This window comes from Scleropages formosus, chromosome 3, assembly GCF_900964775.1.
Source record: "Scleropages formosus chromosome 3, fSclFor1.1, whole genome shotgun sequence".
In the NCBI taxonomy this organism is placed as follows: domain Eukaryota; kingdom Metazoa; phylum Chordata; class Actinopteri; order Osteoglossiformes; family Osteoglossidae; genus Scleropages; species Scleropages formosus.
In genome coordinates this window covers 1,164,692-1,181,271 of record NC_041808.1, presented here as the reverse complement: position 1 = coordinate 1,181,271, position 16,580 = coordinate 1,164,692, and the positions used below count along the sequence as shown (strand labels likewise).

At 45.6% G+C, this 16,580-nt stretch overlaps 1 protein-coding gene across 3 annotated transcripts in view; it reads left to right on the top strand.

Annotated features, from left to right (window-relative positions):
• Window positions 1–16,580, top strand: part of LOC108924736 (beta-arrestin-1) — a 31,144-nt gene that overhangs the window by 11,119 nt on the left and 3,445 nt on the right. For 2 of the 3 annotated variants that reach the window (XM_029250475.1, XM_029250477.1), the window contains exons 2-14: window positions 7,421–7,451; window positions 8,405–8,465; window positions 9,042–9,086; window positions 10,238–10,434; window positions 10,533–10,592; window positions 11,268–11,335; window positions 12,615–12,750; window positions 14,031–14,115; window positions 14,244–14,316; window positions 14,536–14,673; window positions 14,790–14,873; window positions 15,868–15,891; window positions 16,300–16,370. In XM_029250475.1, the coding sequence (XP_029106308.1) occupies window positions 7,421–7,451; window positions 8,405–8,465; window positions 9,042–9,086; window positions 10,238–10,434; window positions 10,533–10,592; window positions 11,268–11,335; window positions 12,615–12,750; window positions 14,031–14,115; window positions 14,244–14,316; window positions 14,536–14,673; window positions 14,790–14,873; window positions 15,868–15,891; window positions 16,300–16,370 (1,073 nt within the window). The remainder of the gene's footprint in view (window positions 1–7,420; window positions 7,452–8,404; window positions 8,466–9,041; window positions 9,087–10,237; window positions 10,435–10,532; window positions 10,593–11,267; window positions 11,336–12,614; window positions 12,751–14,030; window positions 14,116–14,243; window positions 14,317–14,535; window positions 14,674–14,789; window positions 14,874–15,867; window positions 15,892–16,299; window positions 16,371–16,580) is intronic. The other variant, XM_029250476.1, reaches the window with a different exon arrangement.

Below are 16,580 nucleotides of genomic sequence, written 5' to 3'. Positions count from 1 at the left end.
TGGTGAGTTGGATTCGATGGCGGGGGAAAAAGCTGGACAGACCTGGCAGGCCCAAACGCATAGTGAGGGTCTGTTGGGAACATTTGGCGGAGGCCCCTGTCAGAGAAGTCTTCAACTCCCACCTCCGACAGAGCTTCAACCAGGTCCCGAGGGAGGTGGGGGACATCGAGTCTGAATGGACTATGTTCCGCGCCTCCATTGTCGGGGCGGCGGTTCGGAGCTGCGGCCATAAGGTCTCCGGCGCCTGTCGCGGCGGCAATCCCCGAACACGGTGGTGGACATCGGAAGTAAGGGATGCCGTCAAGCTGAAGAAGGAGTTCTATCGGGCCTGGCTGGCTCATGGGACTCCTGAAGCAGCTGACAGGTACCGACGGGCCAAACGGAGCGCGGCTCTGGCAATCGCCGCGGCAAAAACTCGGGCTTGGGAGGAGTTCGGTGAGGCCATGGAGGAAGACTTTCGGTCGGCCTCAAAGAGATTCTGGCAAACCGTCCGGCGACTCAGAGGGGGGAAGCAGTGTTCCACAAACACTGTTTACAGTGGAAGTGGTGCGCTGCTGACCTCAGCTGAGGATGTCCTCGGGCGGTGGAAGGAGTACTTTGAGGATCTCCTCAATCCCTCCGACACGCCTTCCGTAGAGGAAGCTGAGGCTGGGGACTCGGAGGGGGACTCGTCCATTACCCTGGCTGAAGTTGCTGAGGTAGTCAAAAAACTCCTCAGTGGCAAGGCTCCGGGGGTGGATGAGATCCGCCCTGAGTTTCTCAAGTCTCTGGATGTTGTGGGGCTGTCTTGGCTGACACGCCCCTGCAGCATCGCGTGGAGTTCGGGAACGGTGCCTCTGGACTGGCAGACCGGGGTGGTGGTCCCTCTTTTTAAGAAGGGGGACCGGAGATTGTGTTCCAACTACAGGGGGATCACACTCCTTAGCCTCCCTGGGAAAGTCTATGCCAGGGTACTGGAAAGGAGAATCCGACCGATAGTCGAACCTCGGATTCAGGAGGAGCAATGCGGTTTTCGCCCTGGCCGTGGAACACTGGACCAGCTCTATACCCTCACTAGGGTGCTGGAGGGTTCGTGGGAGTTTGCCCAACCAGTCCATATGTGTTTTGTGGACCTAGAGAAGGCGTTCGACCGTGTCCCTCGTGGCATCCTATGGGAGGTACTTCGGGATTATGGGGTTCGGGGCTTACTGCTACGGGCTGTTCGTTCCCTGTATGACCGGAGCAGGAGCTTGGTTCGCATTGCTGGCAGTAAGTCAGACCTGTTCCCGGTGCATGTTGGATTCCGCCAGGGCTGCCCTTTGTCACCGATTCTGTTCATTATCTTCATGGACAGAATTTCTAGGCGCAGCCAGGGAATGGAGGGTGTCTGTTTTGGAGGCCGCGAGATCTCTTCTCTGCTTTTTGAGGACGATAGGGTCCTGTTGGCTTCATCAAGTCAAGACTTGCAGCGTGCACTGGGGAGGTTTGCAGCCGAGTGCGAAGCGGCGGGGATGAGAATCAGCACCTCCAAATCCGAGGCCATGGTTCTCAGTCGGAAAAAGGTGGATTGCCCCCTCCGAGTTAGGGGGGAGTTGCTCCCTCAAGTGGAGGAGTTTAAGTATCTCAGGGTCTTGTTCACGAGTGAGGGAAAAATGGAGCGGCAGGTTGACGGACGGATCGGTGCGGCGTCCGCAGCAATGCGGTCATTGTACCGGTCTGTTGTGGTGAAGAGGGAGCTGAGTCGTAAGGCAAAGCTTTCAATTTACCGGTCGATCTATGTTCCTACCCTCACCTATGCTCATGAACTCTGGATCATGACCGAAAGAATGAGATCGCGGATACAAGCGGCAGAAATGAGTTTCCTCCGCAGAGTGGCTGGGCGCACCCTTAGGGATAGGGTGAGGAGCTCAGTCACCCGGGAGGAGCTCGGAGTAGAGCCGCTGCTCCTCCGCATCGAGAGGAGCCAGTTGAGGTGGCTCGGGCATCTGTTCCGGATGCCTCCCGGACACCTCCCTGGGGAGGTGTTCCGGGCTTGTCCCACTGGGAGGAGGCCTCGGGGCAGACCCAGGACACGTTGGGGAGACTATGTCTCCCGGCTGGCCTGGGAACGCCTTGGGGTTTCTCCAGAGGAACTGGAGGAGGTGTGCGGGGGAGAGGGAAGTCTAGAGGACTCTGCTCGGACTGCTGCCCCCGCGACCCGGCCCCGGATAGCGGAGGAAGATGGATGGATGGATGGATGGAAGTCTGTCCTACTTCGGGCTCAAGCGCCCCTCCCACTATCCAACCAACCGCTGTAGACACGTAATGTTTTGATGCGCGTTACAAAGGAGTGCTTGTATATTATTACGAACCGTTGTATATACAATAACTCAAATTTTTAATACAATAGGCTTAATTATGAAGTTTTCATCTGATTGTTGCTGAAGGGTGACAAAAAAAATCAGCTTCTGTCAGTAAGGGGGTGGTTCGTAACTACAGGTTGTATGTAAGTCGGGCGTTCGTAACTCGGGGCTGCCTGTATAGTGTTTCAGCAGTAATAAAATGTATTAACTTTATTCACTTATGCAGTCAAGCGTTAACTCGGATACACACACACATCCTTTGCCAGGGCTGCTGGGAAAGTGACAGATGACAAACACACAAGAACACGCTGGGTGTAAGTGAATAACGCATTTGGCATAAATGCCCCTGTTATAGGAAATTAGCACAAAAATCAATAATGATTCATAAAATGAATAATTCCAGTGGAAAAACCTGACATGTCAGCTCCCTTCTGCATTTTCCAGAGAAAAATAGAGAGTCCTGCTGTTAAAGGAACGTACGCCAGTTACGTCGATTTTGGGTACTAGAGTCTGATATGTATTTACGTTCGTGTTCTTGACACTCAGGATATTTCAGACTAGAAGAACATGCAGAACATGCTTCTGGAAACAAAACAGTCAGTTATTAACATGGAATGTGGGACAGTTCGACACGAGTTTCATGTTTTCATACCTCTTCTTCTCTAACGTTTGAAGCTCCATAGAGGAAATTGAAATGTCAGTGTACGTACAAAGCTTGCATTTATCTGATGCTTCTCGCCAAAGCGACTTACAGGTATTTACCCATTTATACAGCTGGTGAATTTTACTGGAGTAATTACAGGGTAAGCACCTTGTTCACAGGTACTACAACCAGAGGTGGTAATTGAACCTGTGACCTTGGGGTCTAGAGGCAGCCGTTGTAGCCACTACGCTTCCAGCTGCCCCCCAACTGGTCCAAACCAGTTTTGCTCTGATGGCTGGAAGGTGCGCCGGGGGGTAACGACCGATACCAGTAAAATTCCTCTCTGTTTCCTGGAGAGCAGCGCACAGCTGACCTATTGGTGCCGAAATGTGTTCCCAGCAAAAACATGCCGAAAGTTCAAAACCTCGTTCCTTTGACCTTTACAAAATGTCATAATGTGACACGTTAGTGTTTCCGTGCCGCCAGTGTGAGTTAAAGAGCGGCGGTGGTTGCGGCACCATCAAACCATAAGCCTGTCTTGATCTGAATAAAACATGGGATTCAAAGGAAGTTTCCATAGCAACCACTGCCTATGGTGAAAAGACAGCGTACTCCTCTGCAAGGGAAATTACTCCTCTTACCATAGTGTCTCCATGAGAGCTTTGAGGAAGATCGCCGCCCTTCGCGCCTCTCGGGGAGCCATTAAAACAACATTAGTCCAGAGCAGAGAGGGGAAGGGACCAGAAGACGCTGAGTCTCACGCAAAGCCTCCGCGTATTTTCCATATGAGCAAAGGCCGAATCGGTGCCGTCGACACAAGGATACGAGCAGCGAGAGGAGACCTGTGCGACACATCAAATTAACGTGTTAACAGGAGGCTCTGCCTGCTTCTGCTTGGAGCCTCGAACATCATCTGTGTCTATTTAGAGCACCTAGCAAATAACACTTTATTGCCTGAAGCTCCCTTTCACTGAACAGCCTCAATCATACGGACTCTTGTCGTGAAAATGAAGTATTGCTGAAAAGACGTATTCCTGCAGAAGCGATTTTTCGGATTCCCGAAAGACCCTTGGAACCAGGGGCCTAGAACACACAACCGAACGTAATGGTGCGAAACACAAGTGTTATCCCAGCACACCGGAGGAGCACAGATGGGCCAAACCAGGCATTGTGACAAATCACAGCGTAATCTTCATTTTCTCATAACTCGGGCTTCATATTTCAAAGCGTCTACACATACGATAACAATGAATAACCCAGCAAATCCTGTAATGATATTGATAATAACGATAATAATGGAATCGAACGATTGCAATGAGTAACTCAATAAATCCTGTAATGATATTAATAATAACAGTAATAATGGAATGGAATATTCAGTGAAGAGGAACGTTAACTGAAATGTTTTCTCCCTTGTAAGCCTTTCATTTGATGTTTTCAGTAAATCTCGCAGCGGTCAGTTATTATGGTGCCTTATTATTGCTTGATAAATGGTTCAGTGTGTTTCTGTCATTGTCTGCAGACCACTTCTAACTGAATACACTGTCTGAGAGGTAAATCAGAACAGCTTCACTGCAAAAATAGTCTTATCATTCCATTTTATTATGATTCCATTCCATTATTACTGTCATTATTAACATCATTAGAGCCTTGGGTTACTCTTTATTATTATTTCATTCCAGTATTACTGTTCTGATAATATCATTACAGGTCTGATGTAGTGCAGCTGTAAAAATAAGTGAAGCCCAAGTTGCACTGGTCACACCAGGTAGGTAAGTAGAATCAGGGATGCAAAACAGTGATTTATTCATTTTATGGGTTGTTTTAAGATTTACAGCTTACGAGTTAATTTCAATATTTTACAGGGGAATAACGTCCATCCCTACAGGGTCCCAGACTTCGAAGCAGCTCAACATTGGGTGTGGTCAGCAGAGCTCAGTTTGTGCAGAATAAGTGGAAATTTCCATTACTGTCATTCTCTGCTCTTTCGTCTTTCTGCAACACCGAAGGAAATGTGAGCATGAAAATGATGCCGAGGGGACAAAGCGTGTAAACAGGGTTCCTTTTCTTATAATGCAGAAGGAAGTGCTGTCAGCCCCATTTTCACTTAGTAGGAAACTGTGGCTAATTAGTGAAAAATTTGCCCAAAGGCTTCTTAAATAATGCAAGGGTAAAACACGGTCCATTTTTACTGCTGCTCAGGGCAGCTGGTCTCTTTGCGCTCGCAGCACGTTTCGCCCGACATGTTACTGCAACGAAAGACAGCAAGTCTTTGAGCTCTAAAAAGCCTTAAAAACTGCTCTGAGATATGATTTAAAAAGGCAAAAAAAATCAGGGATCCTGCAGATTGGCTGCCAGGCCTTCCGTGGGGGGTCGGTACGGAGGGCGAAGCTGTGCCGGTGACTTCTCGCGGCGAGACGAGCTTCACCGAGCACTTTGTGTCCTGTGTGTCACTGTCACCCTTTACACCATAACCCTGTTCCTACCGTAGTATTTCCCTGTTACCTGCCCTGGTAGGGCGCACCGTACAGTGACCGTCCGGCGAACCCCAGAAAGGCCGGTGGACGACACAGTGGACAGTACGGTGTGAGAAAATGCAAACAGCTTGGTATTGAATCATGCAACAGCATCCATGGAGCACAGTAAAACATGGTAATGCTGTACAGTTCAGTTGTCTCAGCCCTCAGTAGCAAATGTCTTTTTTCTGAAAAAGTGAAACATTTCTCATAAAGAAATAAACAAATTAATTAATAAAATAGAATGCATTAAAAATAAGGTAAATAATTGATTGCGCTGAGAAATATTAAATGTATTTTTCACACTTTTTCTCATGAACAAAAGTTCCTGTTAGAGGAGAATCTGGAGATGAACATCATTCCATGTAAAGTTAAAATACTGTACTGCACCTGCTGTAGTGGGTACAGTGCCCCCCCCACCCCCACCCCCACCCCCACATAAGGCAATTATGCTGGATCGACACAGGAAGAGTTACCCTGTTATATGACTGGGTAAATCAGTGTAAGTTACTTCACAGAAAAGCAATTTGTGCTGATATCTGCAAAATAAATGTTACAGTTAATACAGCAGGTGTTTGTGTGTGTTTGTGTGTGTGTTTACAAAAAGTCCCCTCGCTCAGAAAGCTTTTGTTCCTCCGCTGTCCCAGAAGAAAAGGCGACTGATGGAAAATCAGCGCTGCAATTTCGGCGACTAAATCCCAAGAGGCATTCCTGAGAGCGTCGCCCGCGATGGAAAGCAGAGCCGGAGGTTTTACTGAATTTGTTCAGTCCCCAATGAGAGCGAGGAAACGATCCCGATTCTTACATCATGGCTCAGAAAACACGACACTCTCATTGTAACGTCCTTGCTGCGAGCAGGACTTTTGGGCTCCTCTTTGCAGTTATTACTTATGATAAAGACTTCAGATGCACTTCAGAGCATGATGTTGAAATGGCCTTTGCTGGAGACTAATGGGACTTCAGCTAATTTATGACATCATTAAGGCTTCAACGATGAGGACGTCTGCTAATTGCATCGGAAATAATCAGCCACCGCCGCTGCAGTGCCGTCCCCAAGATGAGGCGCGTGATGTCCAGCAACGATCCCGAGTACCGGTTTGCGCAGAAAGAATCGAAAAAGTCCAAAATCCAAAGCTCTGATGTGGTGGAACGAGCTCCCCGTGCGCCTCAGAGCTGCTGAATCCCTTTCAACATTCAAGAAGGGTCTCAAAGCATCTCTTTCAGAGCCACTTATCGTCTGATCTCCTCACAGATCCATAAACTTGCATCTCACCGTCTCTCCTCATCACGTCTCAATGTCTTTTCAGTCCTCTTGGAAAGCAGTGGCTCTTACGTCACTTTGGAGAAAAGCTTCTGCTAAATGAATCAATGCGAATGAAGGTTTACTGTCACAAGTGGTGTTTTGTCGGATCCCGGTGATGATGCATTTCAAAATGTATGAAAGTGATGGTGCGAGGAGAAAAGTTCCTGAGTATCAACGATGCTGCGGTGCTTGGTGCATCCTGGTATGAGGCAGCAGGGGACAGAGTGCTGAAAGGAACATGCTCACTGTGAAAACATTGCGGACGGAAGCCTCAGGAGGGGCTGCGTGCTCTTTAGTAGGTTGTTGTGTATTTATGTTTGTATACTTACACATTACATTTATGTATGATGTCTATTAAAAGTGATTTCTGAATCCCTACTAACCTCAGTGAAAATTCCAGATATTTTTGCAGTGGTGAGCAAAGGTGTAAATGTTGACGTTCAGTGGGTACTCTGTGTGTGTGTGTGTGTGTGTGTGTGTGTGTGTGTTTGCCCGGTGGTTCTCACCGACTGCACAGCGTTTAACCGCTTCTCCTTCCCAAGCAGAGGTCACTCTGTCATCGACACCTTCGGAACTTACTGTGTGGTAGGAAGAGCAACGTGTGCAATAACCTCTCTTTTCTCTCTTCTCTTTCTAGAGTTTTTAAGAAAGCGAGTCCAAATGGGAAAGTAAGCCCCATTTCGTGCTTTTTATTAATCAATCAGGATTTATGTATTGATCATCAAGTATAAGAATCTGACAAATCAAATCATTATAATTTTCATTATGTTCATATTTTGTTTTTGTTGCTGCTGTTCTTTTTCTTGCTATTTTTAAAGTATTGTATTGAACTACTGAGAAGTTCATTTCCTCTGTATAAATGGCATTCCTCTTATGTTAACACTTGACAGTTATTTAGTTTATGTATTTCTTTAGATCACTACATAGATAGATAGATAGATAGATAGATTTTACACAGGCGCTCTGAGAAGCCGATGCAAAATTGATTTCCTCAAATGATCCCCGTTCCGCAGAGACAGAACGGAAGGCATTTGTTATTCATTTTCATCATCACGACGTACGGCTTGGGCCTCAGTTCGGTCAAACAGGCCCCCGGTCGGTGCTCTTTAGAAGAGCTGCGGTTGCCATGACTGCGAGATGAAATATATTGCAATAAGAAGCACAGTAAGAGCAGGAGCCCTGGAGGATGCAGCCGCTGTGCGAGGAATATGAAACAGGCGTCCGTGACTCATGTGTGCAGCAGCACATCGTTCACGCTGCTCATGGGCGGGGGGGGCGGGGAACGTGTTCCATTAACTGGCGTAACTGTGGCCGTGACATCAGCTCGACATGACCGACTGCGTCGGGGGGATTACATTCCGGCACACTCTTGTATATATACTATATATACTATATTTATATACATAATTCCCATTATGTCATTGTCACGTCTGTGGTGTAAATATGTATATGAATTATTGCCCAGGTGGAAACTTGTAAATGTGTGCTCTCAACCATTGTTAAAACCACACAAGTTATTAACATGTACTGCAAGAATGACATTAGTTGGGGGGGGGGGGGTGTGACATGGCTGTTGTTATGTTTTAGAAAACCCCTTACCAGTTTTTCCTTTTTTTTTCAGCTGACTGTTTATCTGGGGAAGAGGGACTTTGTGGACCATGTAGACCTCGTGGAACCTGTTGGTAAGACAAGTGTGTTCAGTGTTTAGCGCTGGAACTTGTCACGTTTCTCATGTGGTTTCACTTTTAGTTTGTCTTCATCGGTACACTTGTACATTCTCTTTGTTGCATTTTTCAATATTTATTTGCCTCCATAAATACGATTAAGAATAGATAGATAGAAATTGAGGTGCATCTAGTATGTAGATAGACAGATAGATAGATAGATAGATAGATAGATAGATAGATAGATAGAAATTGAGGTGTGTCTAGATATAGATAGATAGATAGAGGTGCATCCAGTAGATAGATAGACAGATAGATAGATAGATGTATCAAACAATTATCATTAAAACAAGTCTTTACATTTTTTTTTTTTACATTTGTTGGTGTGTAGCCTTCAGTTATATATGGTAGTCAGTAAATTCTAACACTTGCCACCATGTAGCAGTGCTGAGACTACAAGACATCAGTAGTTAAAGCTCAGTTGCAGCAGCACCACATAGTGGCCAGTCCTGGAACTTTTTTTATACTTATTTATACATAGATTATATTGTACTGTGAAGAGGGCTGCAACATTTGATGTGCGTTTCTTTCCAGATGGAGTGGTTCTGATTGATCCAGAATACCTCAAAGAGAGGAAAGGTGAGGACTGCGCTAACTGTCCACATCTCACACGTGTAGCCTGTTCACCAAGCAGTGACAGTAAGCAAAGAGCGTATCTAAAAATGATCACCTTGTCTCAACTCAACCTCTGAGCAACATTTCTGATGCAACTTTGTCAAAGTGTCCCTGATCAGGAAGTGAATGACCCAACTAGTTAAATATTTAAATCACATGGACATGAAGGGCAGTGGAGAGGGTCCTGACATTTCTAAAGGGACATAATTATGTAGTAATGAAAGGTCAAATGAAGGTGTCTCATTTTCTGTAATTTATTCATGTGTAAGAAGATACAATCGTTCAAAAGGTCACATTTACACAAAAAGACACAAAATATTATTTGTCGGCGGCTCATTTTTCATCACTGCAGACACTCATTTTAGATGCACAACACAGTACTAAAAAGACTATTGAACCTTGAAAATATGCTTTTTAACAGTTACGGATGGGTTTTAAACACATTTATTTACATATATACATTTATATACAGTATGACTATTTATTATGTAATATTCCTATTTGACACATTTGTTTTGTAATGTTTCAGCGACAGTTCATAATGGACATTTTCAGAGAAAAAATAAAATATTAGAGTGTGAGCACAGGCACGAGTCCAGAGGGCCCAGCGAAAGTTTATTGATGAAAAGAAATTCACAGGTTGGCAGAGTCAGCAGGTGGCGTAGTGGTCAGAGCTCCCACCTTGCAAGTGAAAGACCCATCTTCTGCTCTAGTGCCCTCGATCAAGGTACCTGCCCTGAAACGATACAGTAAAAATTACCCTGCTCTATAAATGGGTAAGTACTTTAATGCCGTAAGTGACTCTGGAGAAAATTAATGGGAGTAACTGTACAGCCAACTATTTAATGAAGTCAATTGTTTTATTTAGCTGACACCTTTCTCCAGTGTGGGTCTATTTAAAATTATTTGCTCATTTATACAGCTGGGTAATTTTACTGGAGCAATTCAGGGAAAGTACCTCGTTCAAGGGTACCGCAGCCAAAGGTGGGGATCGAACCTGCAACCTTCAAGCCCGAAGGTAGCAGCTCTAACCACTACGCTACCAGCTGTCCCTTCATTGTCCCTATGCTGCGGTAAACTGCTCAACTCTTGTGCCTTTCTGGCTTTTCCCTCAGTGTTCGTGACCCTGACGTGTGCCTTCCGCTACGGACGAGAAGACCTCGACGTTTTGGGGCTGACTTTTCGAAAGGACCTCTTCGTCGCCAACGTGCAGGCCTTCCCGCCGGTGCCCGAGGAGAAGAAAACGCCGACCCGTCTTCAGGAGCGCCTCATTAAGAAGCTCGGAGAACACGCTTACCCCTTCACCTTCGAGGTAAAAAAAAAAGGCGCAGACACGTTCGTAACTTAAGTTAATGTTGCGCCGAACATTGCCGGGTATTTTTCAACAGCGCTTTCCCCCCCACCCCCCAGATTCCTCCCAACCTGCCTTGTTCCGTCACTCTGCAGCCAGGGCCCGAGGACACGGGGAAGGTGACCGACGAGCATCGTCCCGAACGCACTGCAAAGGCACACCTTGCACCGTAACTGTGCTCCTCGAATGTGTACTTTTAATATAAGTTCACGCAATATAATATTGGCCAGGTGTGTTTGCACTCGACTGACGCTCTTTCAGACACGTACGACTCAGAACAGCGTCACGATATTGCGTTATACATATACTACACAGGGGGTGCGGTGGGTTGGACCGCGGTGGGTTGGACCACAGTCCTGCTTTCCGGTGGGTCTGGGGTTCGAGTCCCGCTTGGGGTGCCTTGCGACGGACCGGCGTCCCGTCCTGGGTGCGTCCCCTCCCCCTCCGGCCTTACGCCCTGTGTTACCGGGTTGGCTCCGGTTCCGTGCGACCCCGTATGGGACAAGCGGTTCTGAAATGAAAGGTACTACGTTATACAGTTTGAAGAGAACACAAGAAGAAATACAATAAAGAGGATACAATGAAATTTACACGGATATCGCAATAATTCGAGCGAGACCGAAGGGCAGAATCTCAACGTCAGTAGTTTACGTTGCTGTAATTGTAACCGATTTACTTATTTTTCGTGAAGACGTTCACCGAGTGTATCGACTAAACGTTTACGTGCTGCTCTCTCTCTCTCTCTCTCTCTCTCTCTCTCTCTCTCTCTCTCTCTGTCTCTCGTTTGTCGGAAGGCTTGTGGCGTCGACTTTGAAGTGAAGGCCTTTTGCGCAGAGAATGCCGAAGAGAAAATCCACAAAAGGTCAGCAGATGCTCTTTGACTCCTTCTTTCGCAGACCTTTCGGTCGGTGTGTGGAATGATGACGCCGGAGCTTTTATCACTTATTATGGTAGTAACATATCAGATAATAATTTGACCGCTGTCTCCAAAGCCAGTATCTGTACGGTACCAGTGTACCGCAGTGAGTGGTAAGGACACGCAGAGACTTTACCGAGGTAAAATACATCATCATCATGTGTCGCAGCATCATCACATTATTATCAGAGCAACACGGACCTCCTTTGATTTATTTACCGGGAACATTCTGTAAAAGTCTCAGATAAAGCTATAATCTCACAAAATACTTTGACTTTTTATTTTAATGTTTCTATTAATTTTGAGGGGGGCGCGGTGGCGCAGTGGGTTGGACCGCAGTCCTGCTGTCCGGTGGGTCTGGGGTTCGAGTCCCACTTGGGGTGCCTTGCGGTGGACTGGCGTCCCGTCCTGGGTGTGTCCCCTTCCCCCTCTGGCTTTACGCCCTGTGTTGCCGGGTAGGCTCCGGTTCCCCGTGACCCTGTATGGGATGAGCGGTTCTGAAAGTGTGTGTGTGTGTGTGTGTGTGTGTGTGTGTGTGTGTGTGTGTGTGTTAATTTTGAGGTGCATCAAAACGAAATCTAATTGTAAATGAAAATAAAAAGACGTTGTCTCCTCAAACTCCTAGCGAAAGCGACTGTTGACAGACTTACCCTGGTAAATGTGCAGCGTCCCTCATCTTGTTATTGATCACAAGCACCGGACACGCATTTGAGAGACAGACAGCACTCGCATACCGCTATTCTGTTTTACTGTGTTTTACAGCCAGCCAATAATCATCATGGCTAGCGACAAAATATAATAATGTGTTACACAGACCTATAACTTTATATTAAATTTTTTTTCCCATTAAATTTTATAAATCTATCATGTGTCCGGACCTATTGAACAGAAAGTATGTCGAGGCTACCAGACGGAAATATGTCGGCCGTAAGTTCTCTGGTAATCACGTGACGTGTGTGGGAATGCCATTGTGTTACTGCATCGCATGGAAATAATACTTTTTAAAAACGATCATTTAAATTTATATTGTTTACGGGCGGCTGGTACTGTAGTAGTCTGCACTGTGGCCTTTGAAGCCAAAGGCTGCGGGTTTGAATCCCACGTCCGCAAATTACCCAGCTCTATAAATCATGGGTCGGCGATTGTACCGCTTACACGAGCGAAGATGATGCTCGGAGTTTTGAATGACGCGCGTCCCGCTGGTCTCTGTGGGTGTGCCGTGCAGGAACTCGGTGCGTCTCATCATAAGGAAGGTCCAGTACGCCCCGGAGAAACCGGGCCCCCAGCCCATGGCCGAAACCACGAGGCAGTTCCTCATGTCGGACAAACCCCTGCACCTGGAGGCCTCGCTGGACAAAGAGGTCCGTGCTCTTCCAGCTCGCGCTCACCCGGACCCGCGAGAGCCGCGGCGTCTCGGGCTCAAACGGAAACGCATCGTACATGGAACGCAACGCAACGTCTCAAGTGGCCCGGATGACGGACAGTTACAACTGATATTGTCACCGCTGTCACTGTATATTTATACCGATTGTACAGTATATATTCCATATCCGGTATACTATATTGTATACAGCGTATTCCTCGCAGTGCACACTTCAGTAGTAACGTTTACTTTATGAACTTTGTGGAAGGAGAAACAAAGAAACGCTCCAGACACTCAGACAGAAACGTAATGCTTAATTATCGAATGCATGCGCACGGGTGAGCCTCTCTAATAGAGTCACGCATTAGCATCTAAGCAAGCAGATATTTATACAGCTCGTGTCACGCACGGCAGGCAGGGCCCCCTCCCTTTAGGCAAAACAACCAAATCCGCTTCTCCCCTCTTCTCAAGGAGAGCAGGAAGCAGCCCTCCCGGTGAGGACAGTTTCACAATACAGCTATAAGTCTTAGGGAATCTTCCTATATCACTCTGACCTGTCTTCTTCCTTCCTTGCACATACATATAATCTTTAAGCAGAGGCATAAGCATGAACACACACTTAGTTTGACGCAATTCCATAATCGCACAGGAACATACGCTGGTCACGGTGACCTTGCACAACAGTTTCAATACAAGCAAAATAACCACAAATTCCACAAAATGTTCCTGGATGCCAGTCAACAGGGTGGACAAAGTGAGAGCGTATGAATTCCGGCGAAATTCATCAAGAAACTGCAGTTTTGCTTTCCAGAGAAGGGAACCGACAGGGCGGATCCGGTGCAAACACACACACACACACACACACACACAGAAAGTGTAATTTGGAATCACCGATTCACCTGAACTGCATGTCTTTTAACTGTGTGAGGAAACCAGAGCACCCAGAGGAAACCGACACAGACACGGGGGGACATTTAAACTCCACACCGACTGAGCAGAGATCAAATCCACTTTCTCTTGCACCCCCCAGGTCCTGTAAGGGGGGCAGTACTACTTGCAGCGTCATCGTGCTGCTCTTAAGATTATTACAGTTCATATTCACTGTATAAGATATGTCTACAATATAATAATTATAATGATACATTATCATTAAGCACATAATGAAGCAGGCGTCATAAAATGCTTTTTACCCATTTAGCAGGGTAACAATGCAAATTTTTTTTTGAAAAATTACTGTAAAGCTTCCGTTTCTCTCTAAGACGTGCTGCTCCCTTCTAGATTTACTACCATGGAGAACCGATCAGCGTCAACGTTCATGTCACAAACAACACAAATAAAACAGTGAAGAAGATCAAAATATCAGGTGAGAAACTGCAACAAACAACATTCATTGCGTACATTTTGAAATGCCTTTCGAGGACTGGTTTTAACTCCATTGTGTGTGTGTGTGTGTGTGTGTGTGTGTGTGTGTGTGTGTGTGTGCGCCCACAGTGCGTCAGTATGCAGACATCTGCCTCTTCAACACGGCACAGTACAAGTGCCCCGTGGCCACTGAGGAGTCAGAGTAAGTTCTACCGGGATTTACCACAAAGCCGCTTGCGCATGTTCGTCTCCCAGCGGTCAGTAACACACACGAATGTAACACAGTAACACACGTATCGTCACACAGTTAATGCCAACGTGACTTTAGATTCTCTTTAAAAGTCATAATATTAATGTGGATCAGTTTCTCTTCTCACAGTCTTTGTTCACATTTGGATTTTACTTGGTTTTTATTTTTTAGTGACATCGTTGCGCCCAGTGCTACGTTTTGTAAAGTGTACACGCTTACGCCGTTTCTCGCCAACAACCGAGAGAAGAGGGGTTTGGCCCTCGATGGGAAGTTAAAGCACGAGGACACAAATCTGGCCTCCAGTACACTGTGAGTGTATAAACCCAGAGGGACCCGTCGCTCCTGACCCTTTGACCTCAGCGAATCCCAACGTGCGACACTTAATGGCCGTTGAAGACGTGCTCATCACCTTCCGTGTTCCGCAGGTTGAGAGAAGGCGCCAATAAAGAAATCCTGGGCATCATCGTCTCTTACAAAGTGAAAGTGAAGCTGGTGGTGTCCCGTGGCGGGTATGCGATTTTATCCCTCGCTCGCTCCTCCATTTACGTACACAGCTGGGCCTGGACGTCTGTTCATAACTCCGTTTGTTCGTAACTCCGTTTGTTCGTAACTCCGTCAGTTTACCACCTGGTCGTGCTCAATTAACACTGTTCAATAGACGCCCCTCCACTTATTCACCAGTTAGGTTCTGCAAAAACTCCACATAAAGCTGTAATAAATGAACACATCCATGATCAACAACTACTTGTCCAAATCAGGGTGGTTGAGACTCTGTCCCAGAAGTGTAGGAAATGAATCGGAACACAGGTGGGTCAGGAGGCCCACGCATCACAGTGTAACACTTTTTATCTTTTTTTACTCGCTTCAAAACGCATCAAAATTAAAACTTAAATAAAAAATTAAATTCTCATCTCTACAACCTACTATTCAGTCCTCACTCTTGGCTGTTCACATTTGTGTGTGTGGACACTTTCAGCTTTATTTAGAACTCAGACAACTTTTTCAAAATGTAACACAAAGTTGTAAAGAAAACACAGTAAAAATATATAAACTGATAAATGCTTGAATCTTCAAAAAATTGTAACTCAAGTGTTCAAGACACAGGGAACCAATGTATATTTATCGTGTTATTATTGTAATTTTAATTTAGCACGGATCATTTAAGACAATAAGACATAAAAATGTAGCCTAAGGTGATATTTTCATACTTTCAGTTTCTCCAGGTACATTGATTGTATTGCAATTACTTGTCCATTATGGCAGCAAAATTGTTACTGCGATAAATATTATGCAACAATATTGCATGGCGACATCGTTTACATTGCTGTATGACCAATATATGACCCAGCTGTATAAACAGGCAAATAGTTGCAGGTAACATAACACGTAACAAAAACGAAATGCAAAATGCTTAATTCTCTACTCTGCACTTTGAATGTTAAAAATAGTTATGTTTGACATCTTTCAGTTGCTCTAGAGTCTAACGTTGTGAACCTCTTTCAGGCTCCTGGGGGACCTCGCTTCCAGGTGATCTACGTGTTCTTTCTTGCGATATTCTGTCATTGCTGACATCAACAGCAAGATTCACAATCCTTTTACAAACATGTCTGTTTGGTGACTATTAATTACAGACGTGCATGCAAACGTTCATTTTGTGTCGCAGAATCGAACCAACACATGTTAACATTGTATCCTTGTTAACGTTGTATCGCTGTTAACGTTGTATCGTTAGAGTTGTATCGTTGTTAACGTATCGTTAGGGTTGTATCATTAATAGCGACGATACAGCGACTTAACAACGATAAAATGTTAAGAATACAACGCTAACAACGATACGTGAACAACGATACAGCGACTGAACAACGATGCAACGTTCTCAAATGTTGCGAAGCAGCTTTCGCAGGCTGGCCCTATTGTCTCCTTTTTCTTTTTTAGTGATGTCGCTGTTGAGCTTCCTTTCACATTAATGCACCCTAAACCAGTGGAAGAGTCATTATACAGAGATGGTATGTTTCATTTTTCCATTTTATTTGTTAAATGCTTTTTACGTGAGCCTAAGGCACAGTACGATATCATGGATAGAAAATGTTTAATTTTATTGCTTATGGATTATTGGCGAGTACCATAAAAGTCCAGCGTGTTTGGTCAAATACGATATTATAATCGTTGAATATGAGGCTATGCACATACGAATGACCAAATTATTTCGTTATAAT